At 43.9% G+C, this 25,200-nt stretch overlaps 1 protein-coding gene across 1 annotated transcript in view; it reads left to right on the top strand.

The window, feature by feature from the left end:
* Positions 1-25,200, top strand: part of CACNA1I (calcium voltage-gated channel subunit alpha1 I) — a 580,458-nt gene that overhangs the window by 493,865 nt on the left and 61,393 nt on the right. The window contains exon 28 of the mRNA XM_085601256.1: positions 23,667-23,745. Within this exon, the coding sequence (XP_085457382.1) occupies positions 23,667-23,745 (79 nt within the window). The remainder of the gene's footprint in view (positions 1-23,666; positions 23,746-25,200) is intronic.

Raw genomic sequence — 25,200 nt, 5'->3', positions numbered from 1 at the left:
AGAAAGACTCTGTTGGCCCTTCTTGGATGGGGGTATGGCTCAATGCCAGGGTTGGCCACCCTCATCCTTTTTCTTTGGCACTATTTCAAAATCCCTGGTGTTGAGTGGGCTTTCCTCCCTCCTCTGCTCCATATTCCAGCAAAGCCCCTTATTTGCCCTTGATGTAGTAGAGCACATTTGTATACCCTTTTAGGTTGAGGTATAATCCATCTGCAGGGTCAGATATCCCCATCCCTTTTTTACCACCTCTGTAAAATCCCTTATTTCTAGTAGTCTGCCTGGGGAGCAGATGGGCAAACCTCCCAGTCTGCCTCTCAGGGGAGAGAAAAGACTGTATTGTCCATCATGGGGTGGTAGCATGACTCTATGTCGGGGTGGGCCACACCCACCCCTTTTTTAAAAGAGAAATATATTTGTCTGGTGGGTTTTCTCTCCCACCCGCCAGAGCAGATTGGGGGCAAACCCCCCAATCTGCCTCACGGGGTAGGGCAGAAAGGCTTGTTGGCTTTGGGGAGGGGACATGGCCTATGCCAGGGTGGACCGACCTCACCGCTGTCTTTCCTGGAAAACATAAATATCGGGGGTCTTACTTGGCTTCCTGCAGCAGGAGCGAGGGGAGGGGGGTGGTAAATTGGAGGTAAAGACCTCCTATCTCCCCTCAGGGGGGGCAGAACGACTGTTGTGCCTGGAGGCAAGGGGGAGCTCTTGATCATTGCCTGGGGAGCCGCTCCTCCTGCAAAAAACTAGTCACCGGTGTATAGATCTATGCTTCGGGATTGCATTCCTGGTAGGGATACCATTAGAAAGGAGAGATTCTCTGTGCTTGTCATAGTGTTCTCTTGTAACCAGTTGACTTCAGTGAAAATTGTTTCAACAATTTTTGGAGAAACTGAGCAAAGATCTACTTCACCATATAGTTTCTTTTATATCTTTTCTGCATTTAGAATCCCTTTCCTAAGCTTTGTTGTCTTTCTCTTTTTTTTGTAAGTCCTCATTTACTGGTCTGCTACCAATAAATTACTGAAACCGTTGTTTCATAAGTAAGTTTTAATACTTAAACTAAAAAAATAAAAAACGTTCTGTGTCCTTACTGCCCTGCCCATCATCAAAAAAAAACAATCCACTCACACCACAAATTCTCAAAATGATCTTATTTTTCTTTTAAGGGGCGGAAATCACAGCAGCCACCACCTTGATTGCTTAGACCATATCGCATTGGCTACAGTAATTTGGTGATAATTTATTGATGAATGGTCAAGGATTTAAAAACCAATGGGAAATTAAAAAGTCAATTTTAACGTTAACTAAATATTCATTAAACAATACATTATGTCAAATCTTAGCCAATTCCTTTGGTGCTTGAAAATTGAACGGGTTAAGTTAAGAAAACATTTTCACCATGATTGAAGTCACAGACTGTTTGCCCGATGGTTGTGAACAATCAAAAACTCAGCACACAAGGCTAAATCATTGCAATGACATAAAATGTTAGGGTAGGGATGTAAAAAGAGTTCATGGGCCATAAAAGAAAAAACATTTCATAAAAGACCAATACAATATTGGATTTTGTTTCTTAAGTTGTGATGTTTTGACATTAAGCACCAACATGACTACTATTCTCTTTGTGTTTTCTTCTGCTTGAGGAAGTTCGAGGATGTAGCAAAAAGTGAATTAACATCTGGGTTTTACAAATGATTTTGTAAAGAACAATGCTTTTTGTTTCAACTTTGACAACTGTGGACACAACTTGCATATATGGATGTGTCCAGAGATGATCTACCTACTGTTTTCATCACTTTTGGACAGTGGCACTGATCTCACGACATTACAGATGGCATGGCGGAGTTTTACACATTTGACACTTTGTTGAAAAGGAGACATGTTACCACTTCACCATAAGTCATTCTCATCAATACTGTTGTCTTTACTTGTTCTGATTTCTCAGATTCTCCTTTAATGATACAAAACTCAGACGTTTAAACTTTTAAAGCATGTCTCTTATCGATGTCTTTTTGCTTCTTGCTCTTTCTGTATCCCCTCTCTTCCTCTTCACATTCTCTTCTCTACAACACTAATCTACCTTTCAAATCTGGTGTGCCATCCTGTTTTAGATCTCTTAGTGTCTGTTCCTCTACCTTTCTTCCTTAGTATTTCCTCCAATTTCCTCTTTGGTCATGTTCTCTGTTTCTATCCTTTCCTATTTACCCCATGTCACATCTTTCATATCTTTCCTCTCCCTTCCTCTCTGTTGCTGCCTCTTCCTCTATCCTCATCCTCTTTCTCTTTCTTTCTCACTGTCTTCTCTCACTTAATTTGTCTACTCTCCCTCTTGCTCCCTGGCTTCTCCCTCTCTCTCTGGATTCCTCTTTTTCTCTTTCTATTTATTTCACCTTTCTCTCTCCCCTCATCCTGCTTTCTCCCCTCTCTCTATCTCTGTCTCTGTATCACTATTTTTTCTTTCTCTTTTGTACACCCACTCACCGTTGTTTTTGCTTGCATACAATTTCTTGCTTCCCATCTCTTCTCTACACCCTCTCTTTACCCCTTCACTTTCTCCAGCCTCTCCCACAGTCATCTGCTTTTCAATCCTAATGCATCCTCAAATCTTTCACTCTCTTTCTAAGGATCTTCCTAACTCTTTCTTCACCTGTCGTACCTGCTTTTCAATCCAAAAGCATATTACAGTCTTTCACTCTTTTTCTCAGGCTCTTCCTACCTCTTTTTTCACCTGTCTTTCTTCAGTTCTTCCGTCTTCTCTCCACCTTTCTGTATCTCTATCTTATCATAGCAGTCTTTCTTCCACTCTCTTCTCTGTGTTTTGTCTCTTTCTCTTTTCTCTATCATCCCCATCTCTCTCCTTCCCTATTTTCTTCTTTACTGCCCCTCCTATATCCTGCCTGTCTCACTCACTCTGCGCACACACAAGGAGATGATGGATGGAGCACTGAAACTTTTCAGACACTCACTCCCAGTCACAGATCTGGGTTGAATCCATCATCGTTCTTTAGCTCACTTCGCCACCCCAGCTATATGTGAATCAGTCTTGACCCTATGCCTCATGGGAACAGTCCAGCCCGAACTGCCAAGCCAGGTCTTCTCTGGAGCGGAAACAAGCATCCTGGGACCGGATCACTCTTCATTGATATCCTCTTTCCCTTCTGCTTTCTTTCTTCTCTATTCTGCCTCTGGTTATCTTATCTCATTCTCTCGCCCTCTTTCACACTTTCTCTTTATTTTGTATTCTCTTCCTCTCTCTGTCTCTCTTTCTTCTGCCATGTGCTCTCACATATCTCCCACTCTCTCTTCGTCTCTCTTTTATTCTGTCACCCTGTCCCCCTCTCTTTTGTTCCTCCTTTGATGTTTTATTTGCTCTTGCAGCACTTATTGCTTCCCGTACGTTCGCTAGCCCCTCTTTCCCTCTGCCCCTTTGCTTTTCTCCAACCTCTTCAGCAACCTTATCTTTCAGGTTGCCTTCCTATCTTTTGGTCTCTCCTTCTCAGTCTCTCTTCCTGTCTCTGACTTCCTCCGTCTCTTTTCCTCTGTTGGTTTGTCACTCCCCTCTGCTTCTTCAGTCTCTCTTCCTCTATCTTTATTCCTCTTTCTTTTTTACGTTTTTCTTTGTTCCTTCTCTCTCGCACACACTCTCTCTTTTACACACAGACACATGTGACCACTCTTTATGAAAAACAACCTGGTCCTAGCAGACCCAAACAACTATAAGCCAATATCTAATCAAACATTCCTCAGAACATTAACAGAAAGAGCAGCTCTATACCAGACCTCAAACTTTGTGGAAAAAGAAAATACAAATAGCCAGCCAACATTTTTTTGGTCCAGGGAGGGATACTGAATCTTCCCTGATCTCTATCTGTGATGATAATTAAACAACGGTGATAGAAGCGGGGTAACAACAGTACTACTCTTTGACCTTTTGGCAGCCTTTGATGGTGTACATGATGAAACTCTAATAGAGATGCTACAACAAATTGGCATTGAAGGAATCTGCCTCAACTTGAACACCTCAGATTTTACAGAAAGATGAAGCCTTATCTCAGTAACGCTGTTCACCGCTACACCAGACAGTGCAAACGCAGGAGCTCCCTGAGGTTAAATCATCTCACCACTGCTCTTCAATGTGTGCATTAGTCCAATTTCAGAGCTCATCACATTCTTCCACCTCACATAAAATAACTACATGATACTCAGGTAATGCTTAAACTGCATAAAAACTAATTGCTCTAAATTTTCAAAACTTGGTGATTGCCTCAGAGCTGTTGATCACTGAATGATAAGAAACAACCTCAAACTTAAAACCCCTAAAACAGAGATTCTTGAGTATGGCAACTGGAAAACTATGAACCTTTGACAACTTTCCCAAAGAGCTAGGAGCATCACAAAAAATATCAAACGGAGTAAGAAACTCAGGTACTCCCGTGAACTCAGTCATTTCTTTGGATCCTCAAGATATCCAGGTGAAAAAAAAAATCTTCATTTAATACCTTGCCAATACAAGGCCCTTCATCTAGGATTCCCACAGAAAATCCAGGCAAGTGCTTTGTTTGTCATATCATAGCTGAATTATGCCAGCGTTTTATACTATGTTTACCAGTTCTATGTTTCCACATATTTCAGAATGCCACAGGAAGACAATGTCTACATGAAAAACCCAAGGGACCAAATCTTCTTCGGAGGGTCTTCATTTGCTCGCTGTTGCCAGAATATCTACTTTGATGACACTCTGCATCATACACAAGGCAATAAACAGAAAGGCACACGTTTTCCTCCAAGTTAGACTTGAGATATTTGGACACGGTGCTCCAGATTAGGCATCTCCACTAATCATACTAACATACTTTCCAGCACCTCCTTTTCCACCCAAGCTGCTAAATTATGAAACTCTCTACATGCAAAGAGAATCATAATCAGAACCAAAAGAGAACCGAGAATCAGAGTCACCTGTGATTCTGAAGATAATAGAGACTTGGCTTATCTTTACCTGGATCTTCAAAAGATGACAGATCGTCATCGCTCTACCTCCCAGCGGAACCCTACTCAGTAAGAGAAAACCCGGCACTCACAACTCAGCTGAAATGCCAACCCTTAAGCATCTAGTAGGCAAGATGGAAGTGCCCACAAGTCCTAAATCTTTCTATTGCAATGTCTTTATTGCAGAAGCAACAAGAATACATCTAGTCCCTCTATAATAGATACACACAAATTACAACACAATGCCCAAAAAACATGGGCCTAGGGCACAGTACTGCATAGCTAAACTTTTAAAATATCTAAATTACAATCATATAAGGAATTCTAAAATGCCCTCTATGTGGGCTGGAGCATACTACTGCGTATTTCAAATGCATAACAATCTAAATTACAATCAACTGAGGAATTGTCAATAATTATTACATTATTCTATGTCTTATACCTTGCTTGACATGCATAATGTCTTAACACATTAGACTAGGCATTCACTATGCCCCTAGTCCAGCAGTTCTATCTGTCCTTTTGAACGCAGATATCAAACACAGATTTAACAACCACACTACTGAATAAATAGCACTATTCTGATAACTCCTACATATACAGTCTATTGCTCAATGACAATTTGATGATCAGTGCTCAGTTGCATGACAACTAGGTTACCAATAACATGGTCATTGTTCACAAATGGCACGAGAACTAAAGTACATCCAGAATACCACATGTAATAGTCATGTGTAGGACTATATTACTGATAGTCCGACGTGCCCTTTTAACTTAAATACTTGTAAACTAACATCTACATTTTTAAGGTGCAAATTCTGGGTCAGTTCTTAAACTGCATTTTGCAGTACGTAAAATAGTACTAAGGTAGAGTTACAAACAGATATATCTGCAGTCTCCGGTATCCTAAAAATGAAACTGAGGGTGATGCTCAAATGCACCAAATCTATCTAAAGAACACTAAAATCATTTAATAAATATTGTACTACAAAAAAAGACATAGTGAGAAATGTGTAATATGGTCATGTTTGCCATCTCGTGGTTCATGTGACATTTATATACGACTCAGCCTTCAGTCTCATGATTTATGATGTCACCAGACTCCTGAATGGCAAGATAGGCCCCTCTTACACAGTTACCCATTTACTGAAAAAAACAATGGTTAAAGTGACGTTATCGTGAGGTGTTAGAACGAGCTAACGTTAAAAATCCCAAAATAACTGAAATACACTTATAGTTTACTGAACTATAACTTGTGCCACCATCATGCACTGCTTTTGAGTTTATATTAATTATGACATGTAAAATGACGTCATTGATGGCACCACTGATCATATTTAAATAACATTGTTGAAATTACTAATATGATTAACTAATAACTCTGACCGTGAGCTCTATGAATGAGGAGTAATACAGCAACCTAAATCAGTGGTTGGACTCATAAGCTTGTCAGTAAGCTTTCGAAAGATGCAAAAAAAAATTGAATTTTTCAGAGGTGAAGCACTTTTGATGGCTGTCATTGCCTTTTTACTTGCATTCAACCAAAGGATGGGTGCAGTGGGCATAGGTCACTTACGACAAGCTGACCCCTAAACATCATTGAACAACAGAACATTTGATCAGCCTTTGTTGTGAAGCGCTGAAGGGTGAGAAAGTATTTATTATTTTATTTATGATATTTGTAAAGTGCACTGTGACCAGACTGGTATCCTGGCACTGAGGTGTAAAGTTATTTATAAGGAGAGAAGGACCGAGATAATTACTACGAGAATCTACTCCTTTGGAAATAACCAGGTCTTCAAGGCAAGAAAGTAGAGTGCTAGGTGGTCACGAAGGGGTCAGCGCAAGTCCTGGACCTTGTCAAGATAATCCCTCAAAGTCACTAAATTAACCTGAGATCAACCCCATGGTTGCTATAGCATAGAGCAGACAGACTTAACTTATGGCAACGTGTAAAGTGGTTCTTATCTAATATTATGCAATAACAAAACAGTAATCAATATTCAGATGAAAATGCAAAACAGTAAAACTCCCAGGCCTAATTAGAAAAATAGAGTAAAATAAAGTAAACCTAAATAAGCAAAAATACATTAAAGTGACAAAAATCCAATAATGGAAAACTAGGATATTAAGTTTTAAGTAGGAATAGTGCCAAGAAGCACAAAGCGCCAATGATAGTCATTGATTGAGGTAGACCCTGACCTAAGCGCAATTTAATGCTGACCACTATAGAACACGGGTTGGATACACCAACCAGGTTCGTCCTGGACATATATTATACCTTCTAACTTTAGTCCTGAAAGTCCAGATCTACCACAGGAATACACTTCTAAAGCCCTCCAGGAACTCAGGGTAAGCACTTAGAGGTTCACAGGGTGTCAGGCAGAGGCCAACAGCAGGGTCCATTCCAGGTCCAGTTGCCACTGCCCAGCTAAGTACCTCCAGGATAAGGTCTCTTGTAGCTTGTTGTATTCCTGTAGCTTGAACTGAAGGTCGGCCTTTTAACTCTTGGAGTCCTGGTTTCCTGGTTTCAAGTCCTTATTTCGATTTTTACATCATAAAAGACAATTGAAAGCAATAGAAGTTAGACATACAAAAAATAGTTAATTTAAAACCATCACAATTACAATTTCATAAATTTCAAAAAACATTTCAACGTTAAAAATAGAATTAAACAGTATGATAAAGACCTAATACATGAAAAAACCCCGTTGAGAAGTTAAAAAACGAGAGCAAGATCAAGGTGCCTGCAGATATCTTGCTCTAATCACCCATGCCCACCCCAGGAATTTGGCTACGCCCACAACTACCACCTCAGAGGTATTGGTACGAAGCACCCATATAGCCTCAGCACTCCCTCTGACTTTAAGATGGCGGCAAATGGGCCTAATCCATTTGCTTCTGGGAGCATAATAAGCTGGACATGCAAATAGGAGATGGCCAACACTCTCCTTGTGACCAATGCACCAGGGGCAGAAATCACTTGCTCGGTTAGACCAGTTCTTGGTGAAGGATCTTAAGGGCAGAGACCCTACTCGGAACTGGTGGTAGAGCTTTTTGTCAAGTGTCTTAGTTATAACGTCCCAGTAATTCTCCAGGAAAGGGTCCAATTTATGGGACAATAACCTTCCTGTTAAGCTAGTAGAATCTGAGGCGATAACTAATGCTTGGCGAACAAAAGCCCAGTAAAGTGCTTTAAATTCCTGTTTTGAAGGAAAGGTGGTTGAACCCGGGGAAACCCACAGCTGATTAAGACCCATGTCATCCAAGATCAATTTCACTTCACGAAGCCAGGGTATACTACTAGACCCCCAAATAGATCTTACTTCCTCAAGTTCCCTAGCAAAGAGGCTTAAGTCTGGGGAAGTCCAGATACGTCTCCACAGGGCTACTAGCCTGTATCGAGCCATTTCGTTAATTGGGTTGCAGCCCATATCCAGACATAGTGGTTTGATTGGAGCTGATTTGGGGAGTCCTACCAGTTTCCGCAAGAATTTATTTTGAACTTTCACCAGGGTTGATAGGTCCATATGCCCCCAGAGGTCTGCCCCGTACAGTATCGCGGAGCTTACCTTGGTGGCATAGATCTTAAGTGCGGGTTTGACACGTTTAGTTAAGGACCTTTTTGGCTCCTGCAGAAGACAACCAGTAAGGCGAGCAAATTTTAGGTGTAATGTGTCAACCTGTGGTTTCCAGCGGAGACGGTAGTCCAAGGTTACTCCTAAATAGGTTATAACCTCAACTTGTTCCAAACCGACTCCATTCATGCTCACTGAGCTCTTAATGGGGCGACTTTTAGTTAGAACCATAAATTTAGTTTTGCTCACATTGATTTTTAAATCGTTGACATTACAAAACTCCTCAAATCGGGTCAATGCGATTTGCAGACCACTACGGGTCTTTGAGAGAAGTAAGGTGTCATCGGCAAAAATGAGCAGAGGGAACTTGGTCCCGCCCAAAGAGGGTGCATCAGTGAGGGTCTTAGCAAAGAACTTGACCACCTGGTCAATGAACAACAAAAAGAGTGTAGGTGCCAGAACGCGACCCTGACGGACGCCACGTGTTACGGGGAAGCAATCCGTCACCTGCCCTTGGCCTCCCCACCTCACCCTAGCAAAATTTCCCTCATGTAATCTTACAATCATGTCCAATAATTCTAACGGAAGTCCCAAATTTCTAAGAACGGTCCAGAGTTTAGCCCTTGGCACAAGATCGAAGGCCGATTTCAGATCTATAAAGGCTGCGTAGATGGACCCGCCACCCAACAGCACCACCTTCCAGTAGATCAGACAAAATCTGAAGACCTGGTCAATGGTGCTGGTACCTGATCTGAAACCGGCCTGTAGGGGGGACAGGATACCCTCCAACTCCATCCACCCCTGAACTCTGGCAAGGACCATCCTTGCGATGACCTTTTGAAGTGAATCAATTAAACTTACGGGACGGTAGTTTCCCGGGACTGAACGGTCCCCTTTTTTAAAAATGGGGAGAATCTCCGCCCCCTTCCAGGACACGGGGATCCGGGCCCCCTTGGCAATAGCATTTGCTACCGCAGTTATATAAGGAACCCAGAGTTGGGGATTGATTTTGAATAAGTCAGCCGGGATGGAGTCCATCCCTGGCGCCTTCCCCCTTTGGACCAGGCGGAGCGCAGACTCAGTTTCCAGTGGCGTGAAGTTTAACTCTTGGTTGGGAGTAAGGGTAATTTCCTGCTTGGTTAGTTCAATGTCGATTTCTAAATCAGAATCCATAAACTGGCCAGAATAGAAATCAGCCCATGCTTCTGCAGACACATGATTAACTGGAGTTTGGGAATCGGGGTTTCTGCCCCACTTAACAATTTCCCAGAACTTGATCTAGTTGCCAGAAGTACAGGTATCCAATAGGTCAGACCAATGTAGGTCATCCCACTCCTTTTTCGCTTCCCACTGAATTTTTTTGTACATTGAACGTGCCTCTTTTATATCGCTGGAAATCCTAGATTTCACTGCTTTTACTAAACGACTATGTGCCTCCCTGCAATTTTTATTGTACCATTTCTCACGGGATCCATATGCCTTTACTTTGCCTTGTGTGGGTGGAAGGGTTAAGAGGGCCTTAAGATTAGCAAAGCACCGTTCATGAAGATCACAAATCTGATCACTAACATCCATGGTGGGGGCGAGAATCGAAATATCGCTCAAAGTCGACGAGACTGCCTTCATTATGCTATCTAAAAGGGTCGGATCCTCCACCACCCTGGACCATCTGAGCCTTCTTCTATCGTTTGTCAAGATAGCATCACCTGTTAGATGAACAGCAGTTATAGACCTGCCGAATCCACCTGGGAGTCTCATGCTTAATGACAAAGGGTTATGGTCACTTTCAGGACGAGACACAACTTCCATATCATCCAAGAGTGACCAATATTCAATTTTTAACAAGATGTAATCTATTCTACTTTTCCTCACCCCATTGTCAAAAGTGGGTTTGCCATCCTTATCAGAGGCCGTACGACCATTGGTTGCCCTCAAACCCCAGTCCAGACACAACCCCATCTAGTGTAAAGCTGCCTCAGAGCCTCTTTTAATATTATTCAAAGACAGCATCGGGATATTCCAGACAGTGTCCTCCTCAAACCCCAGGTCCTCCCCCGCATTATAAAAAGGCTCAAAGGTGCAGTTGAGGTCCTCTGCTAGGACGAGTAACTTGTCTCTCCCTATCCCTTCAAGGTAAGGATACTAGGACAGCGCCCTCCAGGTTGACCACGTGCATAGATGTTAATGACTACAATGTCCTGGCAGTTATCCTTACTTAATCTAATTCCCAAGAGGTCCGGGTTATCCAGAACAATTTCCATTGGTCGGTAGCCAATGGACTGTTTAACCCAGATCACTAACCCCCCCGATGCTCGACCTTTATTGCCCCTTATTGCTGGTTTAAAAAAATTTAGGAACCCGGCCCTATGAATTGGATCAGGGGCCCAGCTCTCCTGGAACAGTAGGATATCAAAAGTATCAATAAAATCCAGCCAGTCCTCTGAAGCCATACGCCCCTTCAGCCCTGCTACATTCCATGATGCTAATTTGAGTGTCACGACCTGACTGGGTGTTGTTGTGCTATGCATGCTACAATGATCCACTCCCAAAGATGAGACTATATTAAATTGGGAACCCTCCACCATGTTGTCATCTTGATGATGATATGCAGAGTCCACCACCTTCTCCTTCTCCATGATGACACCCCCCTGGATAGATACCTCAGTACAGACTCTGTCAGCCCCACCCACTTGGTTACCCAGAACACTCCCGCTGCCAGCTACCGGGTGAAGTCAATCGATACACTCCAGGCCAGAGAGGGGTTCGTAGCGATTAGACAATAAAGGGTACTGCGGGATGTAAGGTGTTCTATCAGCAAGATATCTCCTAACAGGTCTTCTAGGGAAGGTATGACTAGAGGGGAACTCGCAGGATCGTTTGGGATAAAAATACCCAAGGCCCAAGGTCTGCACATCACCCAACCTCCCAAACCTTTCTTCCCTACGCAGGAAATCTACCACCCAGGGGTCCTTAAAGGATATAATGATGCAGTCCCCCTCTAGGTCCTTGGTACAGTGTCCCACCCATTCAACTCTTCTCACAAACAATATCTCAGTCGAGGAGGAGGGGGGAAGAGGGCGGGTTTTATTTAGCCAGAATACAACTTTGTTTCTGAGGTCCCCATGTGATTCATTTAAACCCTCCCTAAGTGGGGCAACACCTGTTAAACTATCGTGTATGGGGTGGCTTCTGAAGGTAGGTCTGTACAGGGGGGTGCCCATTTATTTGCTTTCACAAGGGGAATAGGGGGGTTAATGGATCTGCTCCCCTTTACTCCATTACTTATTTTGGGCTGTGATGATGTACTCGGAACACCACTCGCATTATCTTGTACCCGGGTAGCCACAGGGGGTGTAGGGATGTTCGGCTGGCATTGTTGGTTACATTTAAAAGGAGCCTTCTTTGGCACCTGAAGCAAAGTGGCTGGTACAGGCGTACAATCATTATTCCCAGAGCACCCCCCTGTCACTGAGCCCTTGTTTTTGTTAAGATCAGGCTTAGTGGATACTGGTCTAGCAGATGCTGAGGATGGAAGTTTACCTATGGTTACATTTCTCTGGCCTTTGGAATTACACGAAGAACTAGGATTCCCCAAGGCATTTTGAGGGTTAACTATCTTTTTTAAAAAGCCAGTATTGGTATTTACAAGAGTCTCAAGTGCGTCCAATTTTAAGGTCATCAAACGTGTTCTTTCAAGTACGGGAAGTAAAAGAGTTTTAAACAAAGCTTCCATTTTGGCCAGCAGTCTATCATCACTACTATAACAGGTAGGACATGGGTCCGACGACCCAAAGGGGATATGGGGAGGGCACAGGGGATCATTTAAAACCAAGACAGGGTGTGAGGTGGGGATGACTTTGGGGATTATGATGGTGGGCTGAGCTGGGGCATTGGGTCTTTGAATCTTAGTAACACCGCCCCTCTGGTGGCCCTTGCATCTTTTCCTTTTGCGGAGTACATTTCTCAGAGAGTCCTCATCCATGGATGAGTCCGACTGAGATTGACTGGCCAGGAGCACACTGCCCTCATCCCCACTGCCTTGTGTGTCGTCAGGGTTTGAATCACTCTCTGAAGAAGTCAAAGATAGACCTTCCCTCTCCACCTCACGGTGCACATCCACCGCGGCTTCGACCAAGTGGTTGCTCGTACTCGGGGCCAGTGTATCAGGGCTGGGTATTGTGGCCAATTTTCCTAATGAAGAGCGTTTCCCGCTAACCAGATCTAATGAAAGCCGTTTTTCGACCATGGCTATCTCTTTTTCAAGAATACCTGTAGCCCTGGTGATAAAGGCGTCTAAGGGGCCAGAGACTACCCCCTTGGTAGTCTGCAGCTGTACAGTGCGTTCCTTTCCAGAACGTAAAGGCATGGTTACTACAACAGGGTGATATTGACACAACGATATGACCAAACAATATAAAAGAGCAGGGGGGGTGGCCCAACCCAACCACGACCGACCACGGACGGCCACAGACGGTCCCGCCCTTGTCGCGGGCTTCTCCCGCGCTCCCGCGCAGCGGAAGCAAGCGCAACCAAAATAAGGGGTGTGTGACGCACGGGGGGCGAGGTTGGCAGGGAGAGCGGGCCAGGTGGTGCTAGTTGGCCAGGCAGGGACTCCTGGGAAATGGAGTCCCTGCAAAAAACGCTTGCAGCCCTGCAACAATGCCCCAGCACTCCTCACTCGTCGCTGCCCCTACACAAGACCCCCACCAACTGTTCGTGCGATGCGGGACCCGCAAAGCGGGTCCGGCGAGCAGTTTTCAGCAACTAGCAGCAACCCAGCACGGGATTCCAGGGAGTGAAGGTCAGTGAATCAAAAAGTCCTTCCAGCAAAGGGTCCCACCGATGTAAGTGCAGGGGAGATCTTTAGTAACAGCCTGTGCGCAGGAGGCGGGGTTGGTAGGGAGAGCGGGCCAGATGGTGCTAGTTGGCCAGGCAGGGACTCCTGGGAAATGGAGTCCCTGCAAAAAACACTCGCAGCCCTGCAACAATGCCCCAGCACTCCTCACTCGTCGCTGCCCCTACACAAGACCCCCACCAACTGTTCGTGCGATGCGGGACCCGCAAAGCGGGTCCGGCGAGCAGTTTTCAGCAACTAGCAGCAACCCAGCACGGGATTCCAGGGAGTGAAGGTCCGTGAATCAAAAAGTCCTTCCAGCAAAGGGTCCCACCGATGTAAGTGCAGGGGAGATCTTTAGTAACAGCCTGTGTGCAGGGGGCGGGGTTGGCAGGGAGAGCGGGCCAGGTGGTGCTAGTTGGCCAGGCAGGGCTGCTCTCAGGTCATAGACATCAGGTCCACTACTCTTCTAATATTCTGCAGGTCCAGGAAGTGTTCTGAAGTGGGTGCCTGGAGATCCCATGTTTATGCTTGACATGATCTAGTGGGTGGGAATGACTCCTGGGCACGCCCTAACGAATAAGGTAAAGATTCCTGGGGCCACCTCTACCCATTTTGGCATTTTCAGGATGGTGAAAGTCTTCGCCCTCACTATACTCTGGACTCTGAGGGCTGGGCTATGTGTGCGGAGTGTACTATGGTAATCCTAGTGTACTCCCGGCTAACACTAAACTCTGGTTTGAAGCAGCCACTGTACCCACAATAAACCCAGAGACACAAGGCTGGTAGGACAAAAGCAGGGATTCCAGCAACCAGAGAGTGGATACACAAGAATTGTCTAGGCACCCTGTTTCATTCCTTTCAAGAGTGCCATCTGTGTCATATCTAAACCCCATAGACCTGTCAAGCAGAATTTGACACCCCAGCAGGATTTAAGTCTAGAATGTCAAAAAGGATGCTCACAATTCTCATCCTTCTATGAGCTCAAAGACGTCATCCCTGCTCATTCAGGTCGACCTATCAATCACATTGACCTATTGTGTAGATTCTGGGAGGAATTTCACACATCATTCACACCTATTAAGATGCTAATCACTGACTGTGAGAAGTTAGAGAGCATTTTCAAATTAGCATCCAGTAATGTCAGGAAGGGTAAAGGTACATTTCTAAAGTTATTTTTCCTTATTATATATTAAAAATCGGATTTTACAATTGAATTGGATTTTTAATAAGTATTAAAAACTGTTATTTAATTATTTTTAAAGCTAGGCTTATTCCCAAGATACAGTATTCCAATTTGAATCTGTAGTTTGGTTTTCAGATTGGACGGCTAGTCCTGCTGCTGTAAGAAATAGCTTTCGGTGCTAGTCACTGTAAGTACATGTTCACATTAAATGTCTACATGTCCTGCTATTAAGTACCATACAACCTGCCTTGGGGAATTCAAGGCTTACATAGCGGTGACTTATTAATATTTAAAAGGGAGGGATACATGTCAAAAGAACTCATTTTCACTGATCAAATTTCAGTTTTTACACTGCTACAGTCATACTACACAGGGTAGGCCTGAAGCCATGTTTGCACTGCTACTGTAGTGGATAGCACAATAGGTGCTACAGCCCACTAGTTGCATTTAACTTCCAGGCATTGGATACATCTTGTACTATATACTAGGTACTTATAGTTAAGTTCAGTACACTAATTATGAATATACCAGTACAACCATGTGTACAGGGAGCTCGCAGGCACTTAACCACTGGTGTGCAGGGGGTAAAATGTGCAGAGTTTTAAAACCAGCAAAAATATAGTTCCCAGCAAAAAAACAAAAATATAAATCCCAGCAAAAAAACTAAAATATGGGGTGACCACGCAGAAAAGTTGGATTTCTGACAATAAGTTAAGGTCGTAGCACCTAACTTAAATGTATATACAAATTGTACTATTTTTAAATGTTGGTGCTGCTAAGCGACAGAGAAAATGGATAGGGTGAGTAAACAGAAGTGGAAAGGGTATTCTGTGCATATGTAGCCATCTCTCTTTAATAAGTTTTAGCCCCTTTAAAAAACATATGGTGCCTCAAATTACAAAAAAACACCTCCCCGCTCATGTTTATCCTGCTGGTTTCATACCTACATTAACATCTCATGAGAAAATCTATTTAAGAAATCATGAGAGAAAACAGTTTTCTCTCAAACAAGGTTCATCAAAAACCAGGAGAGGGTCATCATTTTTCACAGGGAAAAATCACCAGAAATACTAAAATGAGTGTAACACCATCAACAAATGATTTATACGGTGACGAAAACCTGTTATCACCCTTTATATAGACTTATATTTGTAACCTTCAAACCCTAGCATTCACCACAGTACTTTTCAATGGGGCCATGCCCCTGGGCTCTCTAATGGATGCCACAAAATATTGTCCATGTTGGCACCTGTGGGTCAGAGTTTGCTCACTCTGGTCCGATATATTTATGTAATTAATTTTCAGGATGCAGGGACTATGTCCCTGGGTCCTAAATTGGTTGCCACTACATATTGTTCATGTTGTGACAAGCTGATCGGTATTGACTTGACCACTTTGAATTGACCAATCAGAATATATCTGGACACCAAAGTTCCAGACAGCTATATATTTTCCAGAAGATTAACTCCTTCATGACCAGCCTGAGCACCTTTTTAAAGGCTAATTTATTGAAACCTACTGAACAGATTTATACCATACAAAAAAGCAAGCTTTCTGAGTAAAAGTTCTATCTTTGTGCAAATTCTGCAAAAATGGGAATTGCAGTGTGGGGCGCTTCTTTTTCTTGAACCAGGCTTTCCAGATAAGCACAAAACTTTCCCTAAAGGAGCCAAAGTGGATGAACTCGTTTTGAGATTGTTTCAAGTAGATTCACCGAACGGTGCCAAAGTTATACAGAATATAAAAAATGCCTTTCCTATGGAAACTGTTACCTAACTATAACTACTCTAGCACAATTGTGGCCAGACTGATATATATATACACACAGATATATTTAGAAAATATATGTAGTTTTTTTGTGTGTGTGTGTGTATATATATATATATATTCTTCACGTTAAAACACTAATAATGATTTTTTATATTTAATTATTTTAAGAGTTAATCAACTCAATTAAAAAAAAATGAACTTGTATGATTAAGGGTGGGGATTGTTTTTTATTATTATTTTGAGAATGTTATTTATAGATTAGAAAAATATATAAGCAAAGTATTTAGTACACATTCAATTTGATGAGTTAATGAGCTGTGACCTTTTACTTTATTAGTTCCAGGTTAAAAATAAATATTTAAAATGAATGTGCATCTATATTTTACATTAAAATGTGTGTATATATATATATATATATATATATATATATATATATATATATATATATATATACTTCAATAATTTCCCCTCTATTTACTCATATGGAGATCCTGCTGTAGGATGTTCCACCCCCTCATTTGAAGGGGTAGAGACGTGTAAGTCCACGCCCAGCTATAAATCTTTGCTTGGAAATAGTGAATGTCCAAAAATGTAGAGTTACACCTAGGTGCAATGGAAAATATACATGTAAGTAAATACATACGTGTATTTACCTTTGTGGGTACGCCCCTCTGTCCTCCACAATCGCATGGGATGTACATTAATATACATGACACTGAATGTAAACACAACTATAGCTTTTATGTTTGACTTGATCACTAACTTTGGCCTTTGAAGGAGTAAGTTGCCACCCACTTGCAAAGAGCTTTCGTACCTCGTCAGGCATAGTAAGTGCTCCAGAGATTCTCATACCATATCACCTCGCTTACGTATCTCTCTCATTTGCTATCTACCTCCCTCCTCTACCCCCCCCCCTGTGTATGCCTCTTGCTCTTTGTTACAGCCATGTCTCCCTCGCTCTTTCTCACTTTCTCTCCCACCCACTCTTTCTCTTTCCTTTCTGTCTCCCTTGTTCACTCTTCTCTCTATGTCTTTCCTTCTCTGGGTTTCTCTCTGTGTCTTCTTTCCCTATCTTCCTCTATGTCCCTCCTCTCCCTCTACGCTTTCTTTTTTGTTCTTTTCTTCCAGTTTTCCTCCTTCCCATTTTCTCTCTTACTATTCCATATACCCCTCCATACCTTCCATCTCTTATTCCTTTCCCATGTGTTGTCTCCATCTCATCTTCGACATCCCTCTCCCTTATTCCTTGCCCTAGCTGTCACTCACCATCTCTGTACTCTGTCGCCCCTGTCATCTCCTCCTTTTTTTCGCCCCACCCTTCTTCTTGAACCCTTTCTCTCTTCTTTATCTTTCTCTCTGTCCCAGTCTCTTTCTCTTTCGTTACCCGCCCCTTCCTTGTCCACGTTCAGCTTGCACCTGTCTCCTATCTCTCCACTCCTCCGTCAGCCTGTCCCTAATATTTCCAGGACCCTCCGTCTATCTCCCCCTCCGCCCCTTCCCCAACCCTCCACGCGCACTCGTCGCGCGCTCTCCGTCTCCCTCCGACGGACCTGTAATCCCTTCTCTCTGCACGTGCCATGTCACCTGGATTCCTTCTAATTGAGGGATTTCCAGGGCCCTCGACGTAGCTATTTTTGAAGGATGAGTGACAGGCCTCTCGAGGGCCGAATGGTGCCTCCACGTGAGCGTCGTATCCCTCCACCGCCCCCCGCTGTCTCAAGAGATCACTGTTTGCGTGGCGATGATTAAAATAATGGATACCATAGATCTGGGATCCACGCCCCCTGTCAGCTGCAGGGGCTGATGGAGGACTGGCAGCTGGGAGGCCGCCTTCCAAGCCTGGCACTGGGAGGGATGATGGACATGGTCCCGATACCAAGAGATGCCACAACAAGCAGCCCTGACCTCGATCAGCCCGCGGGCACCGAATGCGCACTGGTACCCTGGGTACAAATTTAGATCAGCACATGCGCACAAGATCACACGGGGCAGGAGCAGGAGCCATATCTGGAAATGTGTCCATGATCACGTTTGTATAGTATTAAAGCTCTCTCTTAAAGTGTTCTGCGCACACGGTCCCACATGGCAGGTGATGACTTTCCCTATGAAGGAGTTAGAAGATGGCAGGCAATTAAGATCACACATGACAAGTAATTAGCAAGGTCAGTACGAGCACACAATATCACACATGGTTAGTGACATAGTATCATCTTAAGTATCAGACCCAGATGAGGCAGTTCCATGCACATAACAGGAAGTTAGTGATAGCATTCTCTGTGAAGCAGTCAGCACAAGAAATGTGCTCAAGATCACACCATATCAGTCAGGGGCGCAACTAGACCTGCACTTCGGGGGAGGGCTAACACTCCCAGCCAGGGCCGGCCCTAGCACTGGTCGCGCCTCAGTGCAACAGTCTTTTTTGGCGCCCCCTGCCCATTTCCTCCTCCTCCATGAATTCCCTCACTACCACTCACCAGCAATTCACCTCATCTCTCTGTAGCACCTTTCCGACAAACATTTCATGTTTTTATAGCGCTACTCATAGTTTACTCACACTCAGTTCTCTGATCTGCATGGTACACATTCTTTGTAGCAGGCACATTAAGCCTCTGTGCTGTGTGGGTGGCAGGAGTGCCTATGTGAGTGCACGGTGAGCGATGCAACAGTGTGAGAGTAGGGTAAGAGGAGTGACTGCATGGTGAGTGAGGTGACCATATGAATTTGGGTGCGGATGTAAGTGCAGAGTGGGACGAATGAATGCATGGTTAGTGATGGGCTTATTTGAGTGAGATTGCAGATTGAGCAGTGAGGGGGACCGGTGAGTGAAGTGTCACATGAGTACAGGGTGAGTAGTGTGCTCATCTGACTGCAGGGTGAGGTACAGGGTGAACAGCACAAGTGCATTGTGAGTGCAGAGTGATCACTGTGACTGCAGGGTGAGCCGGTGAAGGGTGAGTACATGGTGATCAGTGTGAGTGCCTTTGTGATGGCTGTGAGTGCAGGGTGAGAGTGAAAGTGAAGGGCGAGAATGAGGAGAGAGTTGTCTGAATGCAAGGTGCATTCCCACACACTTTAAGTAACTCAGCATGTTATTGATGGCGGAATAGAGTTTCAGATATAAGTTCAACTATTGCTATTATGGCATTAATAAGGGATCGAGGGTGGGGGAAATAAATAATTTGCTGATCCGGCAACAAACTTCCAGTATTATAATTAGGGTTGCCAGCTCATTATTTTGATGTCCCAGACGGTACAAAAATAAAAAATCAACTATAGCGTATTTTTAGCACTTATCTGTGCATACTTCAAACAGCAATTATAAATAGAAAACACTTCTAATTGTGTTCTAGGGCTGCCTGAATGATCCATGAGTGATATTTAAAGGAAATAAAGACAGAAAAGTCACATTACAAATGAATACCTACTTTTATATTTATAACCCTATTTAGTGTCAAGACCAGGTCTTTGCAGGCTCTTTAAACAACAAATGGCTGGTATTTTTATTTTGGCAACCCTACTTTATATTCCTTTTAATTAAATGCATTCTCACACTAAGGGGTCGATTCCGATCTCGCTCAGAAGGGCTCCAAACGCGATCTGGCGGGAAAAAGGTACGAGTCGGACGAGTGTTTCACGACCGACTCGGACACCTGTACGAGCGAGCAAGTACAATGCGAGTGTACGCGTTAATTCCGACCGAACCGTTTCCGGATCCGAGCCGCTCCAACTGACTCGTACAGACACGATTTGCACAGCACAAAGGAGACATTTTGCGACCGAGCGAGTACGATGTATGCGTCGGACAGCCGGATCGAGCTGAAGTTTCCTGCTCGCAAAACGTCTGGGAAGCTGCCTTTCGGGGTCCTCGTTGGACCCCCATCACACGCAGCCTTACGACTCGGACACAGGGGGAGACCCAAGGGTCTCCCCAGCACAGGCATGTACGGTGCGGATGGCACCGACACGTACCCACTTTAGGGGGGCCCCTTGTCCGAGACGTACCCATTCAGTCAATGGGAGACCATGTACGCGTCGTACGACCGGCTCCCATTGACTTCTATGGGAGCCCGACCGAACTGAGTCCGGCAGCATGCGGCCGCATCGTACTCGCTCGGTCGGACTGCAGGGGTCCGGCTCGGTCGGAAAACACTCCGGATCCGGTTCGGTTGGAGAGCTTTCCGACCCAGATCGGAATCGACCCCTATGCAGTAAATGTAAAATACAAATGTAAGGAATAGGCAGAGTGGGGGCCCAGGGGGTACTGGAACCAGAAAAAAAAGCTAAGCCTCGGTAACCAGTTTACAAAGGTATGTAAATATGCAAATGGTCTTTAAAGACCTGTGTAAAACTCTGGCATGTCGGAGTGTCGGAAATAGGATTCCAGACACTGCCCAGCTGAGCCCACAGCAGCTCGAGCTGCAGCAGCCCATGCTGAGACACACAATTGGGGGTGGGTTGGTATTGAAGCCCTTGTAGCCTGTGGGGGTTGTGCACCTGATATCAGTGATACATGTTTTTTATTGAACTAGGTCAGGAAATGTGCTGAGGATCACACTGAGTTATTGAAAAAGTTCAATTTAAAGGAAACTCGATCAGGACATGTGGGAACTATTTGCAAGAGTCTCAGGGAAATCAGTGTTTCAGGACTCAGCCTTTTACCACTGGACCCCCTTTATCTTTCAGTTGAATACATAACTGAACAACAAACACACCTCTTTAGGGTATTGAGGGTGATAAATACAAGGATACTCGGGAGGTGGTGAAGGGAAGAGATTCAGGACTCAATCATCTTTTGTCAGTCAATACATCAATGTCCAGTCAATCCTTTTCTGTTCAAGAAAAAATACTTTAATTTTAAAACACAATTCAAGAGTGGCCATAAAAATGACAGAGCAACATTACAGAGAACAGTAATAGCTGGGGTGAATCACTGCATTGAGGGGCCTGGGCCTATATGTACTAACACATTTTCCCATAGACACAGAGTAAGAAAACCCTTTGACACCTCAGCCCACTGATGTTATGGGCTTAGGCTGTAACCATATGGAAGGGCATAGTCAGGGCCACTGGAATTAAGAGGCAGCGAAGAGCTAAATTATGCGGCAGGGTTGAGTAAATTATGCGGCAAGACAAGGCAAATTATGAGGCACATATTTTGATAGTAGGACTTAATTATTTTGTCAGTTTTAAACTTGTTCACACTGTTTGGGCATTAGTTACACATTTTTAAGCCAATCACACACCCAAATATAGCAATAAGCAACAGGAAGGTGACCAGTCCAACTTTGCAAAAGGCCTTCCACATTGCAGAAACATGTGCCGCTACGTTTTAGTAACTTTTGCACTGTTTGAGCTAGAAACAATTTGGTGTTGTTAAAATCTGCAGATTATGCAGCAGGTGATGGATAATGTGGCAACTGCAGCAAATCTATAATTATGCTAAAATTGCAGCAAAATCACATAATTCCAGTGGCCCTGGGCATAGTACTCATATAGTCATTGTAGGATAGGACAAAATGCGCCCAGGTGACATGCGCATTTGAATATCTTTATACCCTGCTGGTGTCATTGCCATCCCCCCACAAGATGGCTATGGACTAGTTACTGATAAAGTGTAAATGTCTCACAGATGTTATACCCCTTCACTACATCTCAGTCTTACAACAGGCCTTTAAGGGGTCCCATGCAGGTAAGGACTGTTCTGCCAGCTGCTCACGTTGGTCAGTGGCAATGCACTAACCGCTGGCAGGGCCAGGCTAACTTTACCCTGGCTCTTCTGACACTGTTGGTGTCTTCGACAGGCCTCCACTACAGTGCACAGTCCTGCACCTCCAGCGAGAACTGCGCAGGCACAGATAAGGGGAGACTGTTCTCTTCTTCCCCCAACCAGTGATGGGTGGAAGTTCTCTCATGGATCTTCCTTAGGTCTGAATGCAAACCAGTCACCCACACAACAGGAAGAGCCGAGCCTCAGCCTCAGCGGTGCTCATGTCAGAGGTAAAGGGCACTGCTGAACACTCTTGCATTCCTCTTGTAGCACCAAGCCTTCAGAAGTGCTCCCTGGTCTTGTGAAACAACCGCCCTCTGCAGTGCAGTTCTTATCAGTACTGCGACGTCTAGGGCTTTGGTCTGGTCTGCCCTACGTAGTTCAAGGGGGACCTCAGCAGGCACTGTCTTCAATCCTCTGCAGACCGGTCAGGGGAGATGCTCCAAGTGCCCATATGCCAGCACTCATTCCGAGAGACCAAGCAATCTTGATGTGGGGCATATTGCATTGGGACCCAGAGCCACAAGGCCTCATGACACGGTCTGGTGGTGTAGATCCTTCCCTGGGCGGCAGCTCTTTCCAACAATCCTCTATTTGGCAGCCTTTTTCTATGTTCAAGGGCACCTCTAGCACCCTTCCTCAGACATCACTGGGCTTCTTCCTTCAAGGTGGTTTCAGGGAAGTTCTTCATGACCGATTGCAGAACCCCCAGGTTCCTGTCCTGAACCTGGCGATGCGAGATGGCAGTCAGTCGCCCTTTCCCTGAAATCCAAAGTTTTTTCTCAGTTTCCACTGGAATGGAACCCTTAAGACTGGTCAGGGAGAAATCCTGGCACAATCGGGGTTTTCTGTGCATGCTTAAAACACTAAGGGCCGGATTTATACTTTGGCGTTATGGGCTACTCTGTGACAAAAATGATGGATATCCCATTCACTGTATTACAATTACATGATATCCTATGGCATTTGTATTACAGCTGACCTGGTATCCATCACGTTTGTGATGGAGAATCCAATCCGCCAAAGTATAGATCAGGCTCTAGGTTTGCTGACCTGTGTATTTCTCAGGTCCAACTCTGTAACCATTTTAAGGCAGTTCCTGGATTTTTCATTTACCTCCCGGACGGGTCAAACCAAAGTCTTTGCCGTCTAGTGCCAGCAGGTGGGGGGATGGAGCTGTGAGTTCTCTATCGGAGAGACCCAAAACAAAGACACAAAGGGGGTGCCCATCATGTGCTCCTTCAGACCACAGAGTCCTTCTCTGGGCCTCGATCCATGTCACAGTGTGCTCTCAGAGTACACCCATGCTTGTCATGTGCACTGAGGCTGAACAGGACAAATATCCAGAGGCTTGATGTGTGGGGAATTCAGGGCAGGAGTGCACACTCCGGTCCTTTTCTCTCCCAACAGGACGCATGCTCAAGCTCACAGGTCAGTGATGCAGTTCTGTCTTCCGTACCACGTGCCAGACCAGGGCATCCCCAGCAGCTCCCTCTGGTTATATTGTTGTTGCTTGCTCCTTCTAAAGCTCTGTTTTCCTTACAGGTGGGGAATCTTGGCCTTTTGTTCATGCTGCTATTTTTCATCTACGCCGCACTGGGAGTCGAGCTCTTCGGAAGACTAGGTAAGGTCCTTGGTCGGGACACAACCATTACAGATGAATGACTATCTATAACCTTCAAACTTTGCTCTTATTCCCTCCTTTGATTCGTCGACAGAGAGAGGCCAAGCACTGAATGAGCGAGGGAACTATATTACACTGCCTCTCAGAACTGACCTAAAAATGCACGACCTTGAAACTCCGAAAGTAAAATTTCCATTTGCCACTCTAAGTGGGTAGGTGTCTGAAAAGTAAATTCACTTTAGTGGTGGTGAAAAAAACACTAAAATATATTTTGGTGTAATATCGATTTACTTATGGTTAGTGCTCCACAGACAAGGTTATAGCCAGATACATTAGAATCCATAGCAAAATTGGTTTGAATTTCACCATAAAAAAATCGAGGTACTTCAAGTGAAAATAAAATTTGGGGTGTTGAATCCGAAACGTTTATTCTGGTCAAAACGTTTTCACATCTCCAGTTTACTAATATAAAGATTCGCTTTTGGGAAGCAGGTGTTTTTTTTAAACACTAATATTTTATAGAAAGAGGCCATCTAGATAAAGAACGCTCTGATCTTTAGTCATCTAGAAGAAAATCCTCAAATAATTTAAATTGAGAGAGTATTCCTCGAAAACCAGCCCGCATAGAATAAAAAATAAAACATTCATGTTCTTCATTTTTTACACACTGGCTACATTTTCGATGATTGGAAAACTCTGCTGTGTTGTGTAGTTGCCGAGGTTTTGAACATTTTCCTCCCAAAGCCATTGGTGGCATTTTCTAATTTAAACTGTTCTTGGAAAAATCTACCACATATATTGAATGTGGTTTTCTTTTTCAAAATAAATTGTTTTAAATATCAGGGTGTATTTAGCAAACATTCCTTATTTTATTCAAAAAAAAATTAGGACAGATAATTTCGGAGCTTTTCAGAAACAACAATTGTTTAACGTTATAAAAGTTAATTAAGAACGTTGAAAAAAACGTAACGAGTTGAACCGTTGCAATACATATCAACTAGTTTTAAGAACATCTGAATTGGCAATTCAAATGTTTTTGAATTATTTATGTTTCCTTTTCATTGCTGGTGAAGGAAGGCTGGCTTTTTACCGAGAAGCAAATATTTTGCTGACAATAGACAGCAAATTCTAATTCTTACACATTTTGGTGGTGAATTTGAAGTATTAAACCCATGGGCAGCTTTCCAAAGCTTCTGACATTTTAGTCACATTTTGGGAGTTTAAGTAAGTTGCATTTGCAAATTAAGTACCCCAATAAAGTATGCACCCCAAATAGCGATCATTTCATAACACAACACGTGAACGCAGGAGCCCATGGCATGAAATGCGGTGGATCATCCGGGCGTTCACAAACCAGGCCTAGAGACTCATTGACTCCCCATGAGAATTGTGTTTTGGATTATAATTTAGGGGGCTAAAGGTGCCCACCGTGTGGTATTCTCCCCTTTATTTGTC

This window comes from Triturus cristatus, chromosome 4_2 (assembly GCF_964204655.1).
Source record: "Triturus cristatus chromosome 4_2, aTriCri1.1, whole genome shotgun sequence".
NCBI lineage: Eukaryota > Metazoa > Chordata > Amphibia > Caudata > Salamandridae > Triturus > Triturus cristatus.
This window is presented reverse-complemented; position numbering and strand designations above follow the sequence as displayed.